This window comes from Canis lupus, chromosome 3 (genome assembly GCF_048164855.1).
Source record: "Canis lupus baileyi chromosome 3, mCanLup2.hap1, whole genome shotgun sequence".
NCBI classification, from domain to species: domain Eukaryota; kingdom Metazoa; phylum Chordata; class Mammalia; order Carnivora; family Canidae; genus Canis; species Canis lupus.
Window position 1 is genome coordinate 47889028 of NC_132840.1, and position 12350 is coordinate 47901377.

General features: G+C 44.2%; 1 protein-coding gene across 5 annotated transcripts in view; it reads left to right on the forward strand.

Moving 5' to 3' along the window:
* Positions 1-1645: 1645 nt before the first annotated feature.
* The window catches only part of PRPSAP2 (phosphoribosyl pyrophosphate synthetase associated protein 2), a 49370-nt gene continuing 38665 nt past the window's right edge, over positions 1646-12350 (forward strand). Inside the window, exons 1-5 of one of the 5 annotated variants that reach the window (XM_072820909.1) lie at positions 1646-1799; positions 6881-6976; positions 7225-7375; positions 8368-8420; positions 12123-12189. In XM_072820909.1, coding sequence (XP_072677010.1) covers positions 7257-7375; positions 8368-8420; positions 12123-12189 — 239 coding nt within the window. In that variant the 5' untranslated portion in view covers positions 1646-1799; positions 6881-6976; positions 7225-7256. Of the gene's footprint in view, positions 1864-3580; positions 3698-6880; positions 6977-7224; positions 7376-8367; positions 8421-9147; positions 9228-12122; positions 12190-12350 lie in introns of those variants that run through there. The other 4 variants (XM_072820910.1, XM_072820911.1, XM_072820912.1 and 1 more) reach the window with 4 other exon arrangements.

The following is a 12350-nucleotide window of genomic DNA, read 5'->3' on the forward strand; positions in this document are numbered from 1 at the left end:
ATCATGATAAGTTTAATGAAAGAAAAGAACATGAAGCAAATTGGGGGGAGGGTTTAGGGAAGGCTTGAAAGTGACAACTGAGCTGAGATACAGTTTCAGTAGGAGTTGATGGGGGAGATGACTGCAGAAGGAAGTACATTCAAGGAGGCAGGAACAGCATGTGCAAAGGCCCTGTAGTTCAGAGATGGAGAAGCAGGCTGGTGAGAAAGAACAATAAGCAAGTAGAGGAGAACACGCCCCCTGTGAATGATAGAAACCCAATCCACACTGGTTTAAGAGGGTGGAGGGGAGAAATTTATTGGCTGTATTGACATGTATTGACATGTCCAGGGAACTACTGACTTCACATGCAGCCTAAACCCATATAGTTGGGGCCCTTCTATATTCCCTCTCCTCTCTTCCACTCTCAGCATCTCTTCTGGCGGTTCCCCTGCAGGTATCCTGACAGGTGGCAAGATGCAAGGCATCCAGCCACAGTTCCCCACGCGGCTGCAGATCGTGTCTCCTGGGCTCCCATTGGCTCAGCGGCCTATCCTTGGAGCCAATCAGCGAGCTGAGAGAGATGAGCTGTCCTGATTGGTCAGATCCATTCTTGGGTAACAAGTGGCGTGAAGGGTGGATCCCATGCTTTTGGCCCAAGCAGGCAGGTGGTCGATCACAGTGCAGAAGTGAAGAAAATCTAGCAAAGGTCTGTTTGGAGAAGATTCCGTTTTGTTCCAAAACGTAACTGTGGGCTCAAAGGCCTCGCTCTTTGCAGAAGTATATCCCTGTAAAGTTGTCAGGCAAAGGAGATGTCTTAAATGACTCCATTTCATGAACTATCACACAATTTATAACTCATAAATTGTATGCTTGTATTCCTCAATTGTAAAATAAGAGGTGCCCAACCTTCAGTGAATGATTTCACGCTTGTGAAAAATCCAAAGCAGAGTTGGAGATGCAGTGTGGTGTCGGTTCAGCGTAGTGCAGGGTTTGGTGCCAGGCTTCCTGGATTGCAATTCTCGTCCGCTTAGTCATATGTCAAGCCATTCAGCGTCGGTGTTTCAGATACCACGGCTATCAAAATGCCTACTTCATACTCTTGTGAGCATTAAATAAATTACAGTTAATACATGGTAAGCACTTAAGAGGACTCAGCCTGACACATGGTAAATGCTACCTACATACGTGGTCACTATTATTATGTTATATATATAAAATAAAGGGTAAACATACTTAAATTATAAAGAATTCGGGCAATAGATACCAAAAACACCGATTGCTTTATAATGAAAGAAGAAAGGAAATAATTACAGGAACAACTGAGCATTTAACTATATGCCGGGAACTGAGCTAAAAAAGCCCTGCAGGTGCTATGTCCTTTAATCCTCACAGCCCCGTGAGGTGGATGCTGCTATCATTTCCATTTTTCAGATGAGGAAATCGAGGCTCAGAGGTGAAGTGACTTTGCCTAAGGTTACAGGCGGGTAAGGACTGGAGCCCAGACATCTGTAATTTCACAGCCACCCGAAGGCTAGCCCGGAGCAAGGGCCGCCCCCCGCCCCGAGGAGGCTCAGCCCCGCCCACGTCCCCGCCCCTCCCCTCGGGCGGGCCCCGCCCACGACCCCGAGCCAGGTGCCTCCGCAATCCCAGCGCCCGGCCCCGCCCTCGGCCCCGCCCACGGGCCTCGCAGTCGCCGCGGACGCCGCTCTTGCGCATGGAGTCGCCATTTTGCTCCTAGAGAAGCCGCCTGGAGAGACGGCGTTTTCTTCCTTCGGCAGCCGAGGCTGCGTCGGGGCCGGGGCTGGGGTCGGGGCCAGGTAGGGCGGGAGCCAGCGACGAGCGGCGGCGCGGACCGGCGGGCTCCGGCAGTGCGGGGCGCAGGTGCAAGGGGCGGGGAGCCCCCCGGCGCCGGCTGGCGGACGGGTCGCGCGGTCCCGGGGCTGCAGCTGGGGGGGGGGACAGCAGGGCGACCCCGGCCTCGCGCCCGCCGCCGCCCCCTCCCCCTCCCCCCTCCTCTTCCGTTCGTCCCTCCTCTCCCGCGCGGGCTCCGCGGGGCTCGGGCCGGCGCGCGGTCCCCGGGGTTCCCCCGCTCCGGGCGCCGTGGGGAGTCGAGCCCTAATTCCGGGACCTGCGGCCGGGGCGGCTCAGAAAACCAGCCTCCAACCCCGCCATCTGCGGCCCCTGATTTTAAGTCGACTGGCCTCGCTGCTCGCAGGCGCTTCTCTTACCCCGTAACCTGGTGTCTTTTTTTTTTTTTTTTTTTTTTAATTCCACCCAGAACTCACCTAGAGGAGGTTGAGTGAGGACCTTGATGTTGATTTTTAGATATTCTTTTACTAGAAAATGTTTTCCCCTAGTATCTTAACACTGATGATGAGGATCCCCCCCCCCCCCCCTTATTTTGATACTGGCGCAGTTTGGGTTGTGTAGCTTTTGTAAAAAATAAGGAAATGCAGAATGGGGATTTGGGGCACGAGGAAGTGTGATTTCTAATGTTTAAAAGATTTCAGTGCGCAAATAAAAATAATTCAGCCACATTATTGAACTCCACTAAATCATACCCTTCTTCCTGACCCAGTCTAAACCATTGTCACCCAGTTTTGATCGGAGGAGACGAAATTCTGCTCTTATTCACTTAACATAAGCACTTCTGCATTGTCCCAGACGTTTACCGTTCCTATTGTCTTGAATATATTATGAATTTCACTTAATTACCCCATTATCGATCATTCATGCCCAGTGTTGCCCTTAAAAAAAAAAATCTTGCAGTGACTGACCATCATTGAACAAACGTGGCTTTTTCTTCCTCTTGGTGTAAATTCCCAAAAGGGGAAATACTGAATCAAAGTTCTGTGTTGTGTTCTTTCTTCAACACTCAGATATAAATTGTTTTCCAAACAAGGCCTGTTTATGGTAGACGTTTTTCAAAATGTGGATGTCGGATCCTGCTCACTGTGATGCAGAATCAGCAGGGGAGTCCAGGCATTTTTTGTGCTGTTGGGAGATGAGCTGTCCCCACAACTGTGTGTGCTGCAAGTCAGACTGGAACTGAGCTCATGTCTGCAGCTTAGAGGCCATGCAGCCTTGAGCATGTTTCTTCCGTGTCAGAGCCTCATTTCCCCGAGTGTAAAATGGATCCTTGTCTGGTCCCTGCTCTGTTGAGTTGTCATCAAAATTCAGAGGACTCAGAAAATGATGTTAGCCCATAAGAAAACATGCTGATGGAGAGAGACGAGCAAAGTGCCTGGGATCAGAGGCATGGAGGATTAATTCAGCTTTAGGTTTTGCCCTACTAATTCTCTTCACCAGTGAGATATAAAGCAATTGTTTTTGAAGTGAGGTACATCACTAATAAAAATAGTAATTCTTTGTACTTTATGATGCCTTTTAGTTCCATTTATTAATCATTGCAACCTGGTCAGGCTTTTATTCAAAAATGTTTGTTGTTTGACAAATACTGAGCTTCTTCCATGTGCCAGGTACTAGGCACTGGTTTATACAGTGGAGGACATAATGAAAAAAAAAAATCTCTGCTGTCCCAGACCCTAAATTCTGCTGGAGGAAGCTGATTTTACCAAGCATCTATCTCTGTTGTCAGGAAGGAAGACGCGCAGGCCCTGTGAGGCCAAGTGACCTACCCGAGGACCAGTAGCTAGTAACGTGGAAGGCAGACCCAAGACTTCACACTCCTACTCCAGCATCTTTAGATAAAAAGGTGTTTGTACAGTGGACCCTTTGGAGGGAAAGCATCACACTTTAATGCAAGCCTTCCTTGTCCAAAATCCAGGGAAGTGGGTTTATTTTATTTTATTTTATTTTATTTTATTTTATTTTATTTTATTTTATTTTATTTGTGTAAAGATTTTATTTATTCATGAGAGACACAGAGAGAGAGGCAGAGACACAGGCAGGGGGAGAGGCAGGCTCCCTGCAGGGAGCCCTATGCGGGACTTGATCCAGGGACCCAGGATCCTGGATCACGAGCTGAGCCAAAGGCAGATGCTCAACCACTGAGCCACCCAGGTGCCCCTGGGGAAGTGGTTTTGAAAAGACTGCTGGCCACATCTAAACCAAATGGTCTTTCAGTGTGGAATCATTCATGAGACTTAACAGGTTGTCAGATCTCATTCAAAGAGGCGTAGGATTTGCTTTTAGAAAGGTGCCGAGATTCTCTGGAAAGGGTGTGTTTTCATACTCGTTATAAATAATCCTCACACATTCTAGAACAAATTTAGGATAAACGTAAAAACAACTAGTTTAGAGGCTCCACTTCACCCTGTAGCTTTATGCTAATGAGCCTTCTGTTAGCTCCATCTTGGTGATTCTGTTTCTGAGGATGATCTTTAAAGCTCACTTTTCTTGAAGCTTGATAAAGAGCACAACTTGCATTTCCAATAGGGAAAAGGAGAACCCAAACTAACAACAGCCCTTGGGTTTGAACAGGACTTGACTGTATCGATAGCCATTTCCAAATGGACTCCCCTTCTGGTGCCATTCTGAGGGTGGTTTCAAGTTAGGTTTCAATTATAGAAACCTGGTATCTGAAGACGGACTCAAAAGAGACCACAGTCAGTGGTGAAGGGCATTTAAACTGACCAGAAAAAAAAAATAAAAAGAAATAATTAACTGACCAGTAAGGAAAGGCTCCAGGAAGTATCCTGGAGCAGAGAGTACCCAGGAGTAAGAGAGCCATCTAGAGATATGCGGCAAGGGAATTTGACATTTCCTGTAGATTACCAAGGAAAAGACAAGGATCTGGGGGTGGCGACTGCAGGGAGAGAAAGTTTAGCATGTTCTACGGAAGTGTTTGGAATGGAGGGGCCCTCCGGGTATGGGCATCTAGCTCTGGAGCTGTTTAAGCACCTGCCTGCTGTGGCTTCTTGGCGGGAGTCCTGTAGATGGGCGGGTTTACCTGCAAGAGCTCTTTCTACCCTCAGATGCTTTCATTCTGAGTGTTCCAAGCCCTCTCAGGGACACTATGGTACTTTAAGAAGCTTCTTACTTGAAGTTTGGAGGATGTAAAAAGATGTCTACCCCAAGTGTATTACTGTGCTTGGTCAGTAGAAAACTGAAATATTAAAAGTTGATGCCTAAGTAGCTTCCATTTACCAAGCAGATCTTCTGTTTGGGACACTTTAAGTGCTGTACAGAATTAATTTTACAGTGACCCTGTAAGGGCTGTGTTTATATATTGTATGGATGAGGGAACAGTGGCTGAGAGATTAATTTTTGCAGGGCCTCTCAGTGAGCTAAGGGGAAGTAGCAGCCAAGATGCAGACACGATTTTGACTGTAAAGGTTGTACTTAAAATTACAGGAGAATGAATTTCATCTTCCAGACCTGTACCCTGTGTTCTTAAACACAGACCTACATTGGTTGAGAGACGGCGTTGGAAGATACTTAAGATCTCTTCCAACTTTGAGGATTGAGGATTTTTTTTTTCATGTAACCTGCCACTCTGCCCCCACAGTATGCCATAAAGCAGGGGTCAGCAGACTTTCTGTAGAGCGCCAGATATAATCAGTGTTTTTGGCTTTATGGCCGATGCTCAGTTCTTATCATTGTATCTGTAGACTGTAGACAGTGAACGTGGCTGTGTTCCAATACAATTTTATGTACAGAAATAGCATTTGGAGGGATCTGGTTTGGCCCATGGGCTGTAGTTGGCTGATCCTTGCTCCTGAGCTGCTTTTCATGGTAGGCATCTCTGGTCCTCCTTGGTCTCCTTAGAGCTTTGGTCATGTGTGTATGTGTTTTTATTTGTAATTATTAGGCTGTAGGTAAATTTCATTGAAGTCCATATTTCCCTTTGTGGCATGCCCCATAAGAGGCAATCAGTGGGGGAACATGCTTTCCTAGCCTGCTGGTGCGTCCATACCTGTAAATTGCACCACCCCCAAGACCCAGTGGTTCTCTTTTTGCAGTTACTGCAGAGAGAGACCTACATGTGCACTAGGAAGCCTGTTTAGGATGTTGACCAGCTAAATGTGGCATCTCTGCATCATGGAGTACTGGCATCAGTTAAGAAAAGACACGATGGGCCTATATTTTGTAACCCTGGGTTGTCAAAATATATCATTTAACAAAAAAGATGATAAATTTGTATGATGATTCTTTTTCTATGTTAGAAGTATATCCTTATCATATTTTCTTATGAGGGATGGATCATGTATGAATGTGTAAAGGTCTGATGGTGCCCATATCAAACTAATAAAAACTGTCCATTCCGGGAGGGTGGGTGGGAAGGAGCCCGGGATTGGGGCTAGTGACTTTAACCTAAACTATCACGTTTCAGTTTTTTTTTTTCCCAAGGAGAATGTGTTTGTGTATTACTTGTGTAATTAAAATTGAAGAACAGCAGAAAAGATCCGCACAGCTTCATTCTTAGTCTCCACCGGCCTTGCGGGGGCCATCGAAGAAAAGCTACAACCGAGGAAGTGCAGTGGGCTAGCTGGGAAGGTGCCCCCGTTCCTCATGGTCCTCGAGACTGTTGCTGGTACACCTAGTCCTGCACCGTCCTTGGGTGATAAGGACACAGCTCAGAGATCGGAAGGTGGAAGGACACGTGAAAGGCCTCAGCCCTGACAATTTTGAGGCCAGGGGCTTTTCTCTTTGTGCTCTGCTGCCCATCAATTGGTGGTCTGCTTACCTCCCTTCCACTTAGGGTTATTGTTTGGTCTGCCTTATGTTCAGTTCAGGAAAATGCAGATGGCAAGGTCTCTTTTAGACCCGGCTCAGGGCCCCAGAGAGTCAGCTGGCAGGCCCCGGGGAGGTGTTGGGATAAATAGTGACTACAATAAAAGCTGGGCATAGGTGGGTTATTTCTTCATGATTTTTGAGGGTCAATCAGTCCATGTCCTTGCTAATGGCTCTGCCATTTTTCTGTGTGTTAATCCAGGAGGAATTTTGTTGTCAGAGAATAAAAGGAGGTTGTCCATAATTGACTTTAAGCAGCAAACAGTAAAACACTGAGCTCTTCAGCTCCGCCTTTCTTGTAAGTTTATCATTTATTCCCAGTGGTCATGAAAACTAAATCATATAACAATGTATTTCCATAAATTTGGAGCCATAAAGCCCAAACAAACTTTTTCTTTATCCATACATATATGTAATATAAAAGACTCCATGATGGTGAACACTTATCTCCTTCAGCTTAAGTCATTTGCTATTTAAAAAAAAAAGTTCATTCAGGTGAATTTAATATTCTGTGGCAGTTCTTAATATACTTTTAAATCCTCCTAGGCTCTGAGAATTGGAAAACCAAGAAGGTTTTGATGTTTTGTGTGGCGCCACCTGAATTAGAAACCAAGATGAACATAACCAAAGGAGGTCTGGTGTTGTTTTCAGCAAATTCTAATTCATCATGTATGGAGCTCTCAAAGAAGATTGCTGAGTGAGTTATAATTATACTATTAAAATCCATATTTATTATGTGATGTTTTAAATTTGATGATCGGAATAGCACTGATTGTTAAACTTGAGAGCGGATATTTTGTGGTTAGCCTGTGTATTATCTATATATTAAGGGCTAACTTTTTGTAAGCTGTTGTAACTCCCTACATGTTCATTCAGCAGACATTTAGGGAGTCTTGAGGAGTGCCAGGGATTGTGTTAGGTGCCACACATATACAGAATTACTTGAGTATAAAGAACAACGGAGTGTATTCTGTATGAAAATAGTTTATCTAGGTTATAGTTCAGTATAGTTTTAGTTATTTATTAAATATTCTCCAGAAACCAACATTGCACTGTATGTTAACTAACAAAATTTAAATTAAAAAATAAAAGATAAATATTGAACATCCTTCTGTGTACTAGGTCTTGATCTAGATATTGGGGACTCATGGTGAACAAACCAGTCAAGATCCTTCCTTCTTATATTTAGTAGACAACCAGACAAGAAGGAAGTCAACAAAACAAAATTTCAGGCAGCGGTAGGTAGTGTGAAGAAAACACTGTGAAAGGAATGATTTGAGCAGGTTGCTCGGGTACCTTTTAAACTCAGGGTATGGTATGTGAATTGAGAAGTCCTGTGGGTCAAGGGGACAGAATGTTCAAAGGCCCTGGTGTGTGCACCTCTGACATGGTGGTATAGCCTAGGGGCATGGCAGGAGGGCAGAGGGTGCAAGGAATGGTCGGTGAGGCAGGCTGAGCAGGACTCCAGAGGCCTTCTTGGGTTAGGCCTGGGATGGCGGGTGGGGGATTAGATAACAGAGTGACTTAGTAGTAGCATATCTGCTTTAATTTTATAAAAAGAGTGCCTCTATTTCATTTTGCCTTATCTTCTTTTTAATGAATTTATTAAGCATCCTTAAATAGTTAAGGTGTTGGATAGATACTATCTCTGTTACCTTTCCAACTTTTCTCCCCCTTTCTCTTCTCTAGGCGGCTGGGGGTGGAGATGGGCAAAGTGCAGGTTTACCAGGAACCTAACAGAGGTGAGCTATCTTAGACATGCACTGCATTGATTTTTTTTTTTTTTTTGTGGAATGTGCCATGCTGGCTCTGTCTTTCATCCTCCACTCTTGAAACAATTGGATCGAGTGGCTGGTTAGTCCTGCCTGCAGGAAGTTGGGTGGGCAAGGTGGTGAGAGTAGTGCTCTAGCTCCTACTGATACCAGCTGTATATAGAGTATGTGGGAGCTTGGACTCCAGCTCTCAAACCTCTAATAAAAACTGCAGAGATGCATGAAACCTGTACCCTGAATGGAAACACTGCTCAGAAGTCATATGAGTTTATGTCACTTTGGGCAGGCTGAGAAAACCCTGTGTGGCCACAGTATTTTTTTTTTTGGTTGTTAATTCTTCTCTCTTTTTTTTTTTTTAAGATTTATTTACTTATTTGGGAGAGAGAGTACAAGTGGAAGGGGAAGGGGGAGAGGGAGAGAGAATCTCAAGCAGACCTTGTGCTAAGCATGGAGCCTGATGCAGGGCTCAGTCTCACTACCCTGAGATCATGACCTGAGCCAAAACCAAGAATTGAACGCTAACCTGACTGAGCATCCAGGTGCCTCAGTTGGCTGGATTCTTATTTCCCTCAAGCTGTCATGGACAAGACTTCATGAAATGCTTGTTAGGAAATGCTTTTGTTAATTGATTTATATTATTACATAAGCGTCTCAAGTTGTGAAAGCATATGTTACTTAATCTTTGTGATTTCTCTAGAAATGGTGGATATTTGAAATTACCCTAGGAAAAGCGATGGAAAGCTTGCATGGACTTGAGGGTCAGACCACTTATTCTTGGCAAGTTATTTAACTTTTCTAAACTACAAATGATTAGGGCTATTTTGAAGATTAAATGTGATAATTTGCCCAATACAAAGTCCTTAGCACATAGTAGGTGCTCAGTAAATGCTGGTTCCCTCTCGTTCTCCACTGTAGGATTTTGTCGATATTTATTTATTTATTTATTTATTTATTTATTTATTTATTTATTTATTTATTTATTTAAAGATTTTATTTATTTAGTTGTGGGAGACACACACAGAGAGAGAGGCAGAGACATAGGCAGAGAGAGAAGCAGGTTCCATGCAGGGAGCCTGATGTGGGACTCGATCCTGGGACTCCGGGTTAATTTTATTTTTCGATTTTATTTTTATTTTTTAATTTTTAAAATACTTATTTGAGAGAGAAAGAGCGAGCACAAGCAAGGGGAGGGGCAGAGGGAGAGGGACAAGCAGACTCTCTGCTGAGCATGGAGTCTGACGGGCTCGATCCCAAGACCCTGAAATCATGACCTGAGCTGAAGTCAGGCTCTTAACCATCTGAGCCACCTAGGCATCCCTTTAGATTTTATTTTTAAACAATCTCTACACCCAACATGAGGCTCAAACTCATAGTCCCCAAATCAGAAGTGGCACACTCCACCAACTGAACCAGCCTAGTGCCTCTAGGATTTTGTCAATTACTTAAATAGAGAACTTAAAGACACTTTGATGAAAAGGCACAAAACTCTTTCCAGTATTTATTTCTCCATTACTGCCTTCTCTTTCCTGTCTCCCAAGATCTCCCATGTGGCTTCCATAGGAAAAATGTGTAATTAAAAAAAACCTGCAGGGAGAGTTTGGAGAAGGGTCTACTGCCAAAGGGGATTGCGTGATGTCCTTTGTGTAGTCTGGGAAGGGGGGGGTAGGGAGAGCTGGTGGTGGAAGGCCCAGGAGGAGGTTGGCCCACCCTCCAGGTTCATGAATGAGGGCAGAGAAAGTAGTTGGTGTTTATTGTGAAGGAAGGCAGGAACTGACATTTGTGCATTCCTCACTGTTACCAGATACTAAGGAACTGCTGCGTTGAGGGATAATGTTACATATGAGGTCCCAAAGTAGGGGAGTCAGGGTTTAAGCCCAGGTCTCCCTGATTCTAAAGCTCATTTTCTTTCCTTGGTACCATATTCCTTTGTAAACATGTATTTTGTTTTTTCCAACTTTTTGAAAAAGATTTTATTTATTTATTCATGAGAGACACAGAGAGAGAGAGAGGGGCAGAGACACAGGCAGAGGGAGAAGCAGGCTCCCATGCAGGGAGCCCGATGCGGGACTGTATCCCAGGACTTCAGGATCATGCCCTGGGCCGAAGGCGGCGCTAAACCGCTGAGCCACCTGGGCTGCCCTGTTTTTTCCAACATTTTTTTTTTTTTTTAATTTTTATTTATTTATGATAGTCACACAGAGAGAGAGAGAGAGGCAGAGACACAGGCAGAGGGAGAGGCAGAGACACAGGCAGAGGGAGAAGCAGGCTCCATGCACCGGGAGCCTGACGTGGGATTCGTTCCCGGGTCTCCAGGATCGCGCCCTGGGCCAAAGGCAGGTGCTAAACCGCTGCGCCACCCAGCGATCCCTTTTCCAACATTTTTAATGAAAATATTCAAACCTATAAAAAAGTTCAAAGAATAGTGCAGTGAATATCCATATGCATGTCTGCTGCTTGGATTCAACAGGTAACATTTTGCAATATGAATATGTGTGGTACCTTTTTTCTTTTCTTAAAGATTTTATTTATTTATTCATGAGAGACCCAGAGAAAGAGGCAGAGACACAGGCAGAGGGAGAAGCAAGCTCCATGCAGGGAGCCCGATATGGGACTGTATCCCAGGACTCCAGGATCATGCCCTGGGCCGAAGGCAGGCACCAGACCGCTGAGCCACCCAGGCACCCCTGTGTGGAACCTTTTGAAAGTGAGTTGCAGGTGTCAGGTCACTTAAGCCCCAAATGCTTGACCATGCGTCTCAAGAATAAGTATTTTCTCCTGCATGAATACAGTGTTGTTCTCATACTCAAAGAAATTAACAACCATTCTCTAATTATCTAATATCTAGTAATCTGTATTCAAATTTCCCTTGTCCTGAAGAGCCTTTTATAGCTGTTTTGTCTTTTTTTTTTTTTTTCCAAACCAGGATTCTTGGCTCAAGTAATAATGTTTTTTATTCTAATCTAGAACTGTTCTTTTCTTCCCAGGACATTGACTTTGAAGAATGTCTCATTCTGTATTTGTCTAATTGTGGCTGATTGCAAGTTTTTTGAGAGTAGGGTTATTGGACCTTATTTGTCTTTACTCTCACAGCATTATTATAACATTTATTGTCTAATAAATTCTTAATTGTTGCTGGTTTTATGACTGAATATGTGATTTCCCATAGAGATACTGTGCTCAGTGTGGCACAACACTCACTGCCTGGATAAGAGAAGTAAGAAGGGTAGATTTACTTGTTCCAAGTCAGAAATTGAATTCTTTCTGAAGCACGTAATGTAACCCGACATGTTTTAAAAGTGTGGTTGGGGGGCCTGGGTGACTCAGTTGGTTAAGCATCTGACTCTTGATTTTGTCTCAGGTTGTGATCTCAGGGTTGTGAGATCGAGCCCAGGGTTAGACTCTGCACTGGGCGTGGAACCTGCTTGAGATTCTCTGTCTCCCTCTCCCCTCCCTTTCTCCCTTTCTCTAAAAAAAGTTAAAAAAAAAAAAAAAGTGTGATTAACTCCAGTGTGCTCGTTATCCTTTATAGCATCTAAAGCCTCATGAGTTTAACAGTTCCAGTTTCATATTTTATAACATTAGGGATGAAGCAGATTTTTTGATATACATATTTTCAAAAATGTAAATTGTGTCTTTTTTTTACCCCCCTCACTTCTTTCCTTTTCCTGCCAGAAACAAGAGTGCAGATTCAAGAATCCGTGAGGGGAAAAGATGTTTTCATCATCCAGACTGTCTCAAAGTGAGTCCTTATCCAATAGATACGATGTTGTTCTCTGGGTTTTTCTTTCTAGGCATGAGCGTTTAAAATAATAGCAGCTGACTAGACAGGAAGAATTATGATCATTTGGAAATTGGTGTGTCATATTCTGCTAATTTTTCTGACCTAACTGCTGACTTTTA